Source organism: Solea senegalensis, linkage group LG8 (assembly GCF_019176455.1).
Source record: "Solea senegalensis isolate Sse05_10M linkage group LG8, IFAPA_SoseM_1, whole genome shotgun sequence".
In the NCBI taxonomy this organism is placed as follows: domain Eukaryota; kingdom Metazoa; phylum Chordata; class Actinopteri; order Pleuronectiformes; family Soleidae; genus Solea; species Solea senegalensis.
The window spans coordinates 1,015,815-1,030,299 of NC_058028.1; the positions used below are offsets into that span (position 1 = coordinate 1,015,815).

Genomic DNA, 14,485 nt, shown 5'->3' on the forward strand with positions numbered 1-14,485 from the left:
CACACACACTCACACACACAGGACATGATGTTGGACCTTCCACCTGTTTCCTCCCCGTCTTTACACACAGCAGGATGTGTCACTACGCTCCAGTTTCTCTGCTCCCTGACTCTGTCTGTCCGTCTGTCTGTCTGTGTGGGTGTCTGTCCGTCTGTCTGTCTGTGTGTGTGTGTGTGTGTGTTCAGAGTTTTCTTTTTAAAAAGCTGCACATTATTAAATCTTCTGCATTCATGAGCTCATTCCATCAAGTGAAGGGCGTCGTCCTCATTCTTCAGCTGAACTAAACTAAACTAATCTCATCTAAGCTAAGCTAAGATAAACTAATATAATCTAAACTAAGCTAAGATAAACTAAATTCAACTTAAGTAAAATAAACCTAAGTAAACCAATCTAATCTAAAGTAAACTAAACTAAACTAAATCTGAGCTGAAGATAAACACACGTGTCATTCAGAGCAGCGGTTCCCAAACACTGGGTCGGGACCCACAGATGTGTTGCTGTGTGTGTGTGTGTGTAAATGTTTAAATAATAAAACAGCACATAAACATTGTTCTGGACCGATGTTGCTAACAGTAGCTCAGCATCCGTTGTTTTTTTGACTTCTCTCTGGAAAACATCGCAAACGTGGAGGTGACATCACTCCCAGCTCCGCCTTACAAGTTCCAATGTTAATGGAACGCAGCATTACTTCGAGTTGGAAATCCGAAATATTTCATGCGGCGTTCCTCATGACAAACGGAACCCTCCATTAGTGCCGTTTCCTGCTGTGAACCATGTGACCATGTGTGTGTGTTGTGTGTTTGTCACGTGACAGGACGACATGAGCGACTCGCTGCGCGACTACACGAACCTCCCCGAGGCGGCTCCTCTGCTCACCATCCTCGACATGTCGGCGCGAGCCAAGTACGTCCGCGACGTGGAGGAGATCACGCCGGCCGTGGTGGAGCTGTTCGTCAACGACTTCCTGGCCGAGAAGCTGAAACCAGAGCCCATTTAAAGACACGGGACATGTTTGAACCTGGGACTCCACCATCATCATCATCCTCGTCGTCACTGTCACGCCCTCTTTGCTCCGCCCACCTTGCCGTCTCTCTGTCTCCTCCCTCTCAGAGAGACTTTTTACAGACATTTTAGCGTTTCTCTCTCTCTCCTGTGGTGCCTTGCATTGACTTCAGTCCCGACAGTAATTAATATATATATTATATGAAGATTCTGCTTTTGTTTTCACTCGATAGCATTTTTAATGACACCTTGGACCTAATCTTCACACCGCCATCGGCTTCTTTTTCTCTGCGAGATCCTCGTTACGATTGTCTCTGAAAGAACGTCGCGTTTTTCTTTCTTTTTCTTTGTGTTTTTTTTTCTTTTGTTTTTTTTTTTTAAAAGCTGTAATTCACGCGCAAACGTTAGTGCACACGTGCTGAACCTCGGTCACATGTAGCCGTTAGCCTAAAAACAGAGTTAATTAAAAGTGTTAAAGGTTCACGAACCAGAGCAAAGATCACGTTTTATTCTCTTTAACAGAACGTGTGTGTGCGTGTGTGTGCGCGTCTGCGCGTGTGTGTGTGTGAGTGTGTGTGTGCACGTCTGCGTGTGCGTGAGTGTGTGTCGCCACTCGTTCTCGGTGCTTCTCATCTCAAGAATCATCAGGAGGATTTTCTGTGAACGTCCTCTGATGAAAAGATCGTTGTTGTTTTTGGTGTTTTTTTTCTCGCGAGGACACAAACAAACAAACACACAAACAAACAAACAAACACACAAACAAACAGACGATGGCGTCGAGAAAGTGTTGAATGTAAAAATCCTTTTGTTCTGTTTCTTCTCACATCCAATTAAAAATTCACTGGTGAGCACAAACTTCTGTTCCTGTCAACTTGTGTCAATAAAGTTTAGTCCTGTGTCAAATAAACACAACATAAGGATTTAATTAACACATTCATCAGAACTGTTTGGAGGTCGAGCAGAATTCAGAGTCTTTATTCTGAACAAATGTCAAAGAACTAATGCTGATTAATTCTGTTTTCTAATGTTTATGATCATGAAGTCTTTTAAGTAACAACAGACAGTAAAACAAAGGGAACGATGCTGAAGTTGGCAGAAAGTTAAGGGGAAACTTAACTTACTCTGCTGAGCGGCTGATCCTCACTTTATTTCACCTCTCACTGATTTTAACGTGTATTTTAGGCGTTTGAAATAAACTTTAACGTTGTCTGAACTCCTGACCTCCACCACCCTAATGTTATTTGTGATTGTAAAAAATCCACTTTAATGTGTGTAAAAAGCAACATGTAAACAGTGTGAGGACAGAATGGGATTTTATTTATTTATGTTACTTATTTTCTTATCAGGAAATCAGCAACTCTAAGACAGACTAGATAGATAGTTAGCTTACTAGGTTAAATAGTTAACTAGTTAGCTGTTAGACAGATCATTTAGTTAGCTATCATAGATGTTATGGTAGTCAGCATAGATAATTACATGCATAGCTAGTTAGCATATATATAGCTTACACATACAGTAAAGAAATATATAGATGCTAGCTAGCATAGATAAATAACTTGTTGGTTAGCTAGTTGATATATAGAGGCTAGTTTACTAGCTAGCATAGATAAATATATGCTAGTTTGCTAGAATAGATAAATATATGCTAGTTCTCTAGGATAGATAAATAGATGCTAGTTTGTTAGGATAGATAAATAGATGCTAGTTTTCTAGCATAGATAAATAGATGCTAGTTTTCTAGCATAGATAAATATATGCTAGTTTGCTAGCATAGATAAATATATGCTAGTTTGCTAGCATAGATAAATATATGCTAGTTTGCTAGCATAAATATATGCTAGTTTGCTAGGATAGATAAATACATGCTAGTTTGCTAGCATAGATAAATATATGCTAGTTTGCAAGGATAGATAAATAGATGCTAGTTTGCTAGGATAGATAAATAGATGCTAGTTTGCTTGCATAGATAAATAGATGCTAATTTGCTAGAATGGATAAATATATGCTAGTTTGCTAGGATAGATAAATATATGCTAGTTTGCTTGCATAGATACATAGATGCTAGTTTGCTAGGATATATAAATAGATGCTAGTTTGCTAGGATAGATACATAGATGCTTAGCTAGCACAAAAAACAGAAGAAAATATTAAGTACTACAATAAAGTGTACAAATGTAAGAAAACTGTAGCTTTAAATAGAATAAGAGTAATAATAGAATAGAATAAATATTCACACATTTTCAGTAAAAGTGACTTTTTTAATGTCATTGAAAGACATAAAGTGATGTATTATTATTCAGTGAGAGTTTCATTAAAGATCTGTGTCTCCATCAGTCGTCCTCTGTGAGACATAAAATAACATCATTTATAAGAATAATGATTTTGATGTGTATTTTATTGAGTTTGTTTCACAGACAAATGAAGACCAGGAGGAATCAAAGAGACACTGAGAGGAAACATCACCGAGACTTCGCCTCAGCTTTAGATTTCCACTCTCTTCCAGATGTTTGTCTGAGTTTCAATAGCTGCTTCCTGCCCTCGAACAACAGGACACTGGCTGCCATGGCCGAATTCAAGCTGTCCACGCCAGGGACGACAGGAATAAAGAGTCTGTGACCGCCCGTCTGCTCTGCCAGCTGGACAGATTCCACGCTGAGACCGTGTGTCTCACCACCGATCACCAGAGCAGTGGCTCTCTGAGCCCAGGTCTCATGGTACAGCCTGGTGTCCAGTCTGGGCAGAGACAGTCCTTCGTCCTCAGAGTCAGAGTCAGAGTCAGAGTCGTGTTCCTCGTAGCTCACGTCTCTGAGACTCCGTCTCGTGCTCACCCAGCCGTGGTCTCCTGCTTTGGGTTTGTGAGACACGTGATCCTGTGGCTCGTGTGTTTGTCTGTGTGCGTCAGGGACACTGCTGCTGTCCGCCACGTGGACACTCACAGGTTTAGGGAGGTGATCTTCTATGTTGGTCCAGTCCAGGCTCGTGTAGATGGGAAGACGGAAATGAGCTCCCATCGCTGCACGAAGAACTTTAGGTTCCCACGCGTCGACGCAGCCTGGAAAAATAACGGCGTTAGAAGCAATAAAAGCATCTGATTTATTTCAAAGTGAGAACATTATTCATATTCAGAACATTTCTGAATATATTGACCAAAATATTCCACAGTAGTGGGAAATATGTGGGGAATAATATTTTTTTAGATTTATTAACATAAACATTAGTACATTTTTGATATAGGTAGTGTTATGAATGTTTCAAAAAACATTTAACTGACAAAAAACTTTACAAAAACTTGTTCCTAAACTTCCAGTATTTTGGGGGCGGAGCTTTGAACTGAGGAGTGACTTAAATGGGCGGGACATATCGGTTGCATTTTGTTAAAAACGAGGAAAAAGGAAATTTCATATCATGATTATCCTGAACAGAATAATAACAAATTACGATATATTAGCAAATGTGCTTTAATTACTTTAAAATTCAGGTTAAGGTTTTACCGTAATTTTATAAAAAAACATTTCTACTGTGTCTCACCTTTACTGAGCAGGACACTGTGACATCCAGCAGCAGCAGCACATCGCAGCATCGTCCCCAGGTTTCCTGGGTCTCGGACATTGTCACAGATCAGGGTCAGCGGCACAGAGTGACCTGTATTTACGAACTTTAACCGCGATGGATCTGGACGAGAGAATATGGCTGCAAAGGAAAAAGAGAAGTCAGTAACTCAGAGAATTTTTTTTCCCGCCTCTTCTTCATCAACCAGAAACAAAACCTATGCCTCTCACCGATCACTCCCTGTGAATCAGAATCAGAATCAGAAGAGCTTTATTGCCAAGTATGATTTGCACATACAAGGAATTTGTTCTGGTGACATAGGTGCATACAAGCATACAAAGTTTAAAAAAGAAAGTGAAACAGTAAGAAGTTAAGTGAAACAGTAAAACAGTAAAAGTTAAGTGAAACAGTAACGTATTGTATATATACACAGTATATAAATGTTTTTTGTTTTTTTTGTTTTTTTTTTTTAAAGATGAAAAAGAGCACTACAGAAGAGCAGTAAAGAGCAGTACAACTGGGCAGTAAGTGAGTAACAGTGAAATATTCACCAGGTGCAAAAGTTCACGGTAATGACGTTAATATAACGCATAAAGGGTGTAAGATAATGTGACATGTAGAGGCAGAGGAGGAGTGTGAGGAGTCAGAGTGTCAGGGGGGCGCTCCGGGCCTTGTTGATAAGGCTCGTAGCAGACGGGAAAAAACTGTTCTTGTGGCGTGAGGTTCTGGTCCTGATGGACCGCAGCCTCCTGCCAGAGGGGAGTGACTCAAAGAGTTTCTGTCCAGGGTGGGAGGGATCAGCCATAATCTTTCCTGCACGCCTCAGGGTTCTGGAGGCGAACAGGTCCTGGAGAGATGGAAGATTGCAGCCAATCACCTTCTCTGCAGACCGAATGACACGCTGCAGTCTGCCCTTGTCCTTGGCCGTGGCAGCAGCGTACCAAATGGTGATGGAGGAGGTGAGGATGGACTCAATGATGGAGGAGTAGAAGTGCACCATCATTGTCTTTGGCAGGCTGAATTTCTTCAGCTGCCGCAGGAAGTACATCCTCTGCTGGGCTTTTTTGATGAGAGAGCTGATGTTCAGCTCCCACTTGAGGTCCTGGGTGATGATAGTTCCCAGGAAGCGAAAGGAATCCACAGTGTCAACTGTGGAGTCACAGAGGTTGATGGGTGCAGGTGAGGCTGGGTTCTTCCTGAAGTCCACGACCATCTCCACTGTCTTTAGAGCGTTGAGCTCTAGGTTGTTTCGGTTGCACCAAGTGACCAGCTGGTCAACCTCCCACCTGTAGGCGGACTCGTCACCATCAGAGATGAGTCCGATGAGGGTGGTGTCGTCCGCGAACTTCAGGAGCTTGACGGACTGGTGACTGGAGGTGCAGCTGTTTGTGTACAGGGAGAAGAGCAGAGGAGAAAGAACGCAGCCCTGGGGGGATCCGGTGCTGATGACCTGTGAGTCGGAGACATGTTTTCCCAGCTTCACATGCTGCTTCCTGTCAGACAGGAAGTCAGTGATCCACCTGCAGATGGAGTCAGGCACGCTCAGCTGGGAGAGCTTCTCCTGGAGCAGAGCCGGGATGATGGTGTTGAAGGCAGAGCTGAAATCCACAAACAGGATCCTGGCGTAGGTTCCTGCAGAGTCCAGGTGCTGGAGGATGTGGTGGAGGGCCAGATTGATTGCATCGTCTACAGACCTGTTGGCTCTGTAGGCAAACTGCAGTGGGTCCAGGAGTGGGTTGGTGATGGCTTTCAGGTGTGAAAGCACAAGACGCTCAAAGGACTTCATAACAACAGAGGTCAGGGCGACGGGTCTGTAGTCATTAAGTCCTGTGGTCCTTGGCTTTTTGGGAACAGGGATTATTGTTGAGGTCTTGAAGCAGGCTGGCACGTGACATGTCTCCAATGAGGTGTTGAAAATGTCTGTGAACACTGGAGACAGCTGATCAGCGCAGTGCTTCAAGCTGGATGGGGAGACAGAATCCGGACCAGCTGCTTTCCTGGGATTCTGTTTCCTGAAGAGTTTGTTGACGTCCCTCTCGTGGATGGAAAGAGTCAACACTGAGGTGGGTGGGGAGGTGGAGGGGGGGACATTTAAGGTGGGCATTGGTGGAGATGCCCAGGCCCCTGCTGAGGTGGGGGAGGTGGAGGTGAAACACTGGAGCTGGGGGTGTTGGGAGGTGTTGTGGGGGATGGTTGCAGGACTGTCCCTCTGTCTTTCAAAGCGGCAGTAGAACTCGTTCAGGTCGTTGGCTAGGCGTTGGTCGTTAAAGGAGTGGGGGGCTTTAGGCTTGTAGTTGGTGATCTGCCTAAGCCCTTTCCAGACAGACGCAGAGTCGTTGGCTGAGAATTGGTGTTGGAGCTTCTCAGAGTACAGTCGTTTAGCCTCTTTCACCGCCTTGCTAAACTTGTACTTTGCCTCTTTAAATCTGTCTTTGTCTCCACTCCTGAAGGCCTCTTCCTTATCCAACCTTAACCTTCTGAGCTTGGCTGTGAACCAGGGTTTGTCATTGTTGTAACTCACCCTAGTGCATGATGGAATACAGCAGTCCTCACAGAAGCTGATGTATGCCGTCACAGCCTCTGTGTACTCATCCAGACTGTTGGTAGCAGTCCTGAATACATCCCAGTCAGTAGAGTCCAAACACGCCTGTAGATCCTCCACAGCCTCACTGGTCCACTTCTTTGATGTCCTCACTACAGGTTTGCAGAGCTTTAGTTTCTGCCTGTAAGCAGGAATCAGGTGGACCATGACGTGGTCAGAGAGTCCCAGTGCAGCACGGGGGACGGCGTGATAAGCATCCCTGACTGTGGTGTAACAGTGATCCAGAATGTTCTCCTCTCTGGTCGGGCATTTAATAAACTGTCTGTACTTGGGGAGTTCGCGAGTGAGGTTTCCTTTGTTAAAGTCACCTAGGACAATAACTAGAGAGTCCGGGTTGATCCGCTCCACACACAGTATCTGATCGGCGAGCATGCGCTGTGCGTCCTGCACGCTGGCGTGCGGTGGGATGTAAACACCGACCAGAATGAATGAAGCAAACTCACGGGGTGAATAAAAAGGCTTGCAGTTTATGATGAAAGATTCCAGGTCAGGAGAACAGTGCTGCTGAATCACTGTAACGTCGTTGCACCAGCCACTGTTGATGTAAAAACAAATTCCTCCACCTTTTGTTTTGCCGGAAAGTTCCGTGTCTCTGTCCGCTCTGTAGAGTTGGAAGCCTGCCAGCTGCAGCGCAGAGTCCGGTATTAATCCACACAGCCACGTCTCCGTGAAGCACAAAACAGCCGATGAGTAGAAGTCCCTGTTTTTCCCCAACAGCAGTTGTAATTCGTCCAGTTTATTGGCCAGTGAACGCAGATTAGAAAGAAATATTCCCGGTAGCGGTGTGCGTAATCCGCGCTGGCGAAGACGCACGAGCGCACCGGCCCGTTTCCCTCTCCTCCGGCGTTTCACTGCGTGGACAAAGGTGAGCACACCTTTGACCATAATGTCCAAAATTTCCAGTGTTGGGAGAAGAAAAGTAGGAAATAAGTCCGCTGGTGCTGTTACCCTGATGTTCATGAGCTCTTCTCTGGTGAAAGAGCTCCGGGTAGAATCGCAAAGAACGGAGTTAAAACACAAAACAAGACAAAACAACGCGCACCAACACACCGAGGCAACCATCCGCGGCGCCATCTCAACACGTAACAATGTGTGGGGTCACGAGGTCAGACCAGATCTTGATGTCCTCAAACTTGACTTTGACCAGCGTGGCTCTCCTCAGCTTGTCCACGGGCAGCTCTCTGAGTCGATCCACCGAGCTGAAGAAGAACATCTGTGGGTTTGCGCCGGCGTCCAGAGCGTCGCAGATCAAACGCCGACCTTCCAGGAGGATTTTATTCTGCTGCTCACGGAACGTCCTCGAACGAGCCACACTCGCTAACCTCCTGCAAGAGGACACGCGGGGGGGACAGAGACGGCAGAGTTAGACATAGTTGGACAGGATTGTTATTGTTTGAAGATTCAAATATTCTAAACTCCACAACACGAATGAAAATAATACAGTGTTGAGCTCCAGGAGCAGCTACAAGATGCATTCAACAAACCTTGTACATTTCATCACCTTTAGGAGGTCTACAGCAGGGGTGTCAAACTAAAAAGACCAGGGGGGGGGGGACACTGAGCATGTAGTGTGGTCAGCAGGGGGGCAGTCATGAAAAAAAAAAGAGTCTATCATAATATCACAGTTACGGATATTTGTGATGAAATAAGAGTTTTTTTTTATGCAATAATTTATAGTTCACAATAACAAAGTGAAACATACAGAAATAACTCATAACTTGGTGATATGAAGTGGCCACATGTGGTCCACAAGCCATGAGTTTGACACCCTTGACCTACAGTGTGTTAGCATCAAGGTGCATTCAAGAAACCTCGTAAATGTCATGACTTCTGCAAACACACATGAAGGAAAAATAACTAAAATGTTGCTGACAGAGACTAGAATGATATTTAAGGACGTTTTGTTATGACGTCAGCTGTGACGTCACTGTCACTTACGCCAATCTTTTGTCTCCAGGAGAAGATGTCTCAAAGTGAAGTCCATCGAGCGGGTCCTGAGAGACAGAGACGTGAGCAGGTTTGTCCGTCATGTCCTTCACTGAGACATGTTCTGAGTGAACTTTAAATTGATGTCCTCCTCCTGATGATGATGATGATGATGATGGTGGTGGTGGTGGTTTCTTGTTCTTCTTCGTGTCCAGCTCCTCGTCAGGAAACAGAACATTGACCGGTTTCCTCCTCAGACCTCGGACAAACCTGCTCGGTGTCACCGTCACTGTCCTGCAGCTCCGTGAGACAAAACCACCGTGTCCTCTGGACAGGAGACACAACACGCTCCTCATGTGCGCCGCCATCTGTCCGCTTCACTTTCCTCTTCTACGTCCGCTGTTGTTGCTGCTGCTGCTGCGTTAGGAAAAGACGCGTCACTGCCACCTATAGGACTGGAGGACATCTGGCAGAAAAATCAGTTTATTACACAAGAGGATGTTTATATCTCATTATACCTTATGTATTTATTTCTGTTTGTTTTTCGATGTATTTTGTTTGTGTATTAATTTGTCTTTTGTCTGTTTCTGAGTGTTCTCCCTTGTTTTGTCACGGTGTACAATCAAACAAAGTTTTATTCAAAAAGTGTAGTTCGGAAGGTACCATTGTTCTGAATGACCAGGGGTGTAGAGCTTCGTTTTTCTTTTACTTTATATCTTTAATTAAGTAGTTTCGCTTATACGTTTCGATATAATGACACTTTAATAGTTCTTGTTGTGATATTTACAGGTTACGTTTTCAGCGCAACGAAGTAAAGAGCAGCACATTTGTAAAGGCGTCATGGTATTTTACTTCTTCACCAATCGACGACAGAAAAGTCGATCAGACAGGACGCTCAGTCGCACGCTGCAGTTGATCTGTGTGTGTTTGTTTTCGTAATATTTAGCTAAATATTAATAATATTGTAAATAAAATGAGTTCCAGACGAGCTCTGCATTTTGTTTTCAAAGTTGGCGACAGAAACAAAACAGCGCGGTTTTACAGAGACGTTCTGGGCATGAAGGTGTTTTTCTCTGCTCTTGTTTTTAATGACTTTGACAGTTTTAACTGAACATTTATCACGATTCGTGTGAGACAAACAACTTTAAATGTCTGTGTGATGTTTTCCGTCTGTGTTTTGTGCAGATTTTACGTCATGAAGAGTTTGAAGAAGGCTGTAAAGCGACGTGTAACGGGTGAGAGTGAGAGAGTGCGTGGACTTTGGTCACAGATGTTTTGAATGTTCTGACCACTGCGCTGCTCGTGTCTCCACACGCAGACCTTATGATGGCAGGTGGAGTAAAACCATGGTTGGATTTGGAGCAGAAGAAGATCATTTTGTTGCTGAACTCACCTACAATTATGGAGTTGGAGAATATCAGCTCGGCAACGACTTTTTGGTGAGTTAAAGCTACTATATTTTGGCAAATAATATGTAATAAATCAAAAATACAAAGCAATAGTATAGGTTTGCATGATACTGGAGACTTTGTCGATATGTTGATAAATCAGGAGTCCTTGGGCTGATAACTGATACTGACATATATATATTTTTCTTGTTTAGTGTCTTTTGTAGTGCAATTGATCTGATGTTCTTCAGAGCTGCAACAATGAATCAATTTCTAAATTAATTATCAATTATTTTCAGTGTTTTAAAAAAAAAATTAAAACCAATTTGTGTGATATGTTGTGAAAGTTCATTATGTCTTCTGATTAAATGGAAGATACACGCCCAAACTTACTATTGTCTGAAAAACGAAACAAAAAACTCAGTTTGTGTGATTTTTCAGTTTCTTAAATATGAACATTTTCTGGTTTCTTTGCTCATAAAACATAGAAATGATTAAAACTGAATCATTTAGGTTTGTGGACAAAAACAAGACATTTGAGAACATCATCATTTCCAGGTTTGACAAACCTTGAACAATTTTATTTACATAGCCCGACATCACAAACATTTTATGGAGCAAACAACTAATTGAGAAAATGATCAACAGTTAGTTGCAGCTCTGAACTACACACACAGTAGGTCAACATCAATAGCAACAAGGCAATCAGAGATGGCAGACTTTACCCCATTCGCGCAACAAGCTGTCGCCCTCTGTTGGTCATATTGGCAAGTGCAAGTGTGGAAACACAAACAGACAGACACAAAGAGCCACTTCGTGGGGTGAAGTAACAATAATGTGACATGAGACTTGAAAACAGATAAAGTGGATAATGATGCACTATAGTAATACATTATAAGAAAACAACAATATGATATGAATAATGATTAAAACAGTAGCTGAACAATTAGCTGAAAAATATGATGTTGAATTCACGACAGAAGAGACTAAAATGACCTCTGCGGGTATCAGTGAATCGGCTCGAGCGCTCCTGATGAATCAGATGTCTGTAAAAAGTCTGATATTGTGTCCTTGTGTTTGCTGCAGGGCCTCACTCTGCAGTCGAGTGCAGCCATCAGCAACGCTAAACGACTGGGATGGCCACTCACTGAAGTGGCAGAAGCTCTGTATGTGACCAAAGCTCCAGGAGGTTACGACTTCTACCTCATCGACAAAGAGCAGCCAACACACGGTGAGCAGGGCTCTATTATTCATACACACTATAGTATATATGACAATATAAGTAGGTCCTGAGCACTGACTGGTGTCTGTGTCCACTCTGATTATTTATTTATATCATCATCATCTTGGTGTTTGGTGAAAATTACAATCTGACAGAGAATTAGCAGAGTTTCTTATTTAATGTATTTAACTGTTTACATACACGCTTTGTATTTTTCTCTTACATCTTCATTCATTTCTTGCATTTTAAGAGTCGTCAAGTGTCGAGGAAATGAAAATGTGAAGTCATATGGAATTCACACTTTATCATATTATTGTACAAATATAATCAAAATAATTGTTGAGTGAGGTTTAGATTTACACTTTGTTGTTTGTGTCCTGCCTTTGCATTCATTTATTTATATGACTGTACATTATGCAGCGTTATTTATATGGGCACCTAATTATGGACGTATAAATAATATGCTCACATTTATTATCAATAACCTTCAGATGGACATTTAACTCTTTGCTTGCTTAATGCTTTATTGATGTCATATGTTCAGTTTCATCATCCCTGTTTCCAGCTTTAGTGTAAATATAACAATAGTAATGATTGATGATGTGTTTGCAGACCCTGTGCTGAAGGTTTGTCTGGGAGTGTCAGATCTTCAGAGGTCAACGCGTTACTGGACAACACTTCTGGGAATGAAGGTGATGAAGACGAACGAGGAGAAGAAAACGGTCCTCATGGCTTTCGCCGACACTCAAGTGAGTCCGCGATCAAAGCTGTGTCACTTCCTGCTTCGTTTTTAGTTTGTTCACTAAACAATCTGTTAATATGTTCATTATAGTTGATGTTCATGTGTTCATTTTCTTCATGCGTTTACATTTTTAAATATTTGTGCAGTGTAAACTGGAGCTTCAAGACATCGGTGGAACAGTGGATCATGGAACAGCGTTTGGAAGAATCGCATTTTCATGCCCACGAGAGCAAGTAATTAATACAAATTCTTCTGATTATTAGTGAAATCATGGCAACTAATGATTGTTATCAGTATTGATTAACCTGTCAGTTACTTTTTCCTTTAATGTATTCATGTTTTGGTCCACAAAATGTCAGAAAATATCAATCAGTGTTTCTCAAACCTGGAAATAATGATGTTCTCAAATGTCTTGTTTCAGACAAATGATTCAGTTTGAATGATTTCTTCGTTTATGGAGCAAAGAAACTAGAAAATATTCACATTTAAGAAGCTGAAAAATAACACAAACTTGTTTTAGTTATTAAAAAAAGGTTAATCTGTAATCAAAACAGTTAAATTAACTATGTGCAGGTTTATGTGTTGTATTTTGGGACAGGATATTATTGAAAGGTCAGTTTTTATGCAGATGATACATGATGAGGTTTCTGATTCTGTTACTGTCATTTTAAAAAAAAACCTGAAAATATTCACATTTAAGAAGCTGAAAAATCACAGGAACTTGTTTTAATTATTAAGAAAAACACTCACCTTAAAATTTAAAATGAAAACTTTACTTTTTGTATATTATAATCTCTACCATAAATATCACATATGTTCTTTACCTTCCTCAGCTGCCTGACATCGAAGCCTTGATGAAAAAAGAAAATCAGAAAATCCTCACTCCATTAGTCAGCCTGGACACACCTGGAAAAGCCACTGTAGAGGTGGTTATCTTAGCTGATCCAGTAAGTTTATTATTATTATTTATTAATAAGTAAGCTGATTAATTAAAACATAAGAAAATGCTTCTGCTGCTGTGAAGGGAGTTTGAATAAAAACGTCTAATGTTGTTTTTAGGACGATCATGAGATTTGTTTTGTGGGAGACGAAGCGTTTGGACAGCTGTCTGTGATGGATCCGAAAGGAAATGACTTACTGGACAAGGTTTGTCTTCTGTCTTTATAAACTTTAGTCCATGAATGTCTCTGTTCATCTGTGTTTGTACAGAATATTAACTCTGGTATCAAAACATGAGACATTTCCACATATTTTAGGTGAACAAACACAGTCCTGCTCTCTGTCTCCCCCTGTGTCTGTCAGTGGTACTGCAGCCTCACAGCTGGAGTCCGCTCTTCTTTATTTCAGAGTTTTTCTGTGTGTTTTCACGTCATTTTCAGGACAAAGACGTCTGTGAGTGAGTTCACAAACCAAAGACAGAATTATGGACTCCATAATTCTTTACTCCTCCTCCTTTTTAGACACCATTTTCGAACATAAACAACGTGTGAAGAGGAATATTCCACCTTATGCTTGTATTCTTGTGTTTTTTCAGGCTATGGCTGAAGATAAAAGTGATGAGTGGTTTGCCAAACACAACAGACAGAAAGCTGCTGCATGAGATGATGATGCTGCGTCACTCTCGTCTCACTGGCTCATATTACGATGATGATGGTGATGGTGATGATGATGCTGCGTCACAAGGCTCTTCTGTTCATGTCACTGAGAGATTATGTTGCATTAACTGCATTTTTCACTAAAATAAACATTCCCTCAATCAAAAAACAATACAGTATTTAGCTGCTGTTGTTGCACTGACCAGGTAGTTCAGTTTAAATGTGATTTAAAAACAATTCTTAACAAAAATGTTCTATTTAAACTAATATAATAAATGTCTTGACTGTAACATTGATACTAACTGTGTATCTGTAGTGTTTAAGGGTCTAAGACTTTCATGCAGCTGCAATATTTCAGTCATGTAAGTGAAAAACACTAGAATGTCTCTCCTCTGTTTGAAATAAAACTCTGCCTCTGATATTTTCTCTGATGAGCGCATAGTTTTGTGTTTTTACCTG

At 41.8% G+C, this 14,485-nt stretch overlaps 3 protein-coding genes across 3 annotated transcripts in view; 2 read left to right on the forward strand and 1 right to left on the reverse strand.

Annotated features, from left to right (window-relative positions):
* nxn (nucleoredoxin) overlaps window positions 1-1,857 on the forward strand; it is a 44,361-nt gene extending 42,504 nt beyond the window's left edge. Inside the window, exon 8 of the mRNA XM_044032824.1 lies at window positions 815-1,857. Coding sequence (XP_043888759.1) covers window positions 815-997 — 183 coding nt within the window. The 3' untranslated portion in view covers window positions 998-1,857. The remainder of the gene's footprint in view (window positions 1-814) is intronic.
* Window positions 1,858-3,379: 1,522 nt separating this feature from the next.
* mrm3a (mitochondrial rRNA methyltransferase 3a) lies at window positions 3,380-9,525 on the reverse strand. The gene is made up of 5 exons (XM_044032907.1): window positions 9,092-9,525; window positions 8,249-8,478; window positions 4,782-4,796; window positions 4,531-4,692; window positions 3,380-4,054 (listed from the first exon to the last, which is right to left on the reverse strand). The coding sequence occupies exons 1-5, from the start codon at window positions 9,445-9,447 to the stop codon at window positions 3,462-3,464; spliced, it is 1,356 nt and encodes a 451-aa protein (XP_043888842.1). The 5' UTR covers window positions 9,448-9,525; the 3' UTR covers window positions 3,380-3,461.
* Window positions 9,526-9,933: 408 nt separating this feature from the next.
* glod4 (glyoxalase domain containing 4) lies at window positions 9,934-14,457 on the forward strand. Its single transcript, XM_044032908.1, has 9 exons — window positions 9,934-10,142; window positions 10,265-10,314; window positions 10,398-10,518; window positions 11,554-11,698; window positions 12,302-12,438; window positions 12,578-12,664; window positions 13,265-13,378; window positions 13,491-13,577; window positions 13,966-14,457. Exons 1-9 carry the CDS (start codon window positions 10,053-10,055, stop codon window positions 14,029-14,031), a joined length of 897 nt encoding a protein of 298 aa, XP_043888843.1. The 5' UTR covers window positions 9,934-10,052; the 3' UTR covers window positions 14,032-14,457.
* The last annotated feature ends 28 nt before the right edge of the window (window positions 14,458-14,485 follow it).

Bases quoted from the DNA above. Each gene is read 5' to 3' on its own strand.
- mrm3a (XM_044032907.1), bottom strand. From the start codon at position 9,447: ATGGCGGCGCACATGAGGAGCGTGTTGTGTCTCCTGTCCAGAGGACAC. The intron at 8,479-9,091 runs GTAAGTGACAGT...GTCCTCTTGCAG, and splicing joins CCTGGAGACAAAAGATTGGC to GAGGTTAGCGAGTGTGGCTC. The intron at 4,055-4,530 runs GTGAGACACAGT...TTATTTTTCCAG, and splicing joins CAGTGTCCTGCTCAGTAAAG to GCTGCGTCGACGCGTGGGAA.
- glod4 (XM_044032908.1), top strand. From the start codon at position 10,053: ATGAGTTCCAGACGAGCTCTGCATTTTGTTTTCAAAGTTGGCGACAGA. The intron at 13,379-13,490 runs GTAAGTTTATTA...TGTTGTTTTTAG, and splicing joins TGGTTATCTTAGCTGATCCA to GACGATCATGAGATTTGTTT. The intron at 13,578-13,965 runs GTTTGTCTTCTG...GTGTTTTTTCAG, and splicing joins GAAATGACTTACTGGACAAG to GCTATGGCTGAAGATAAAAG.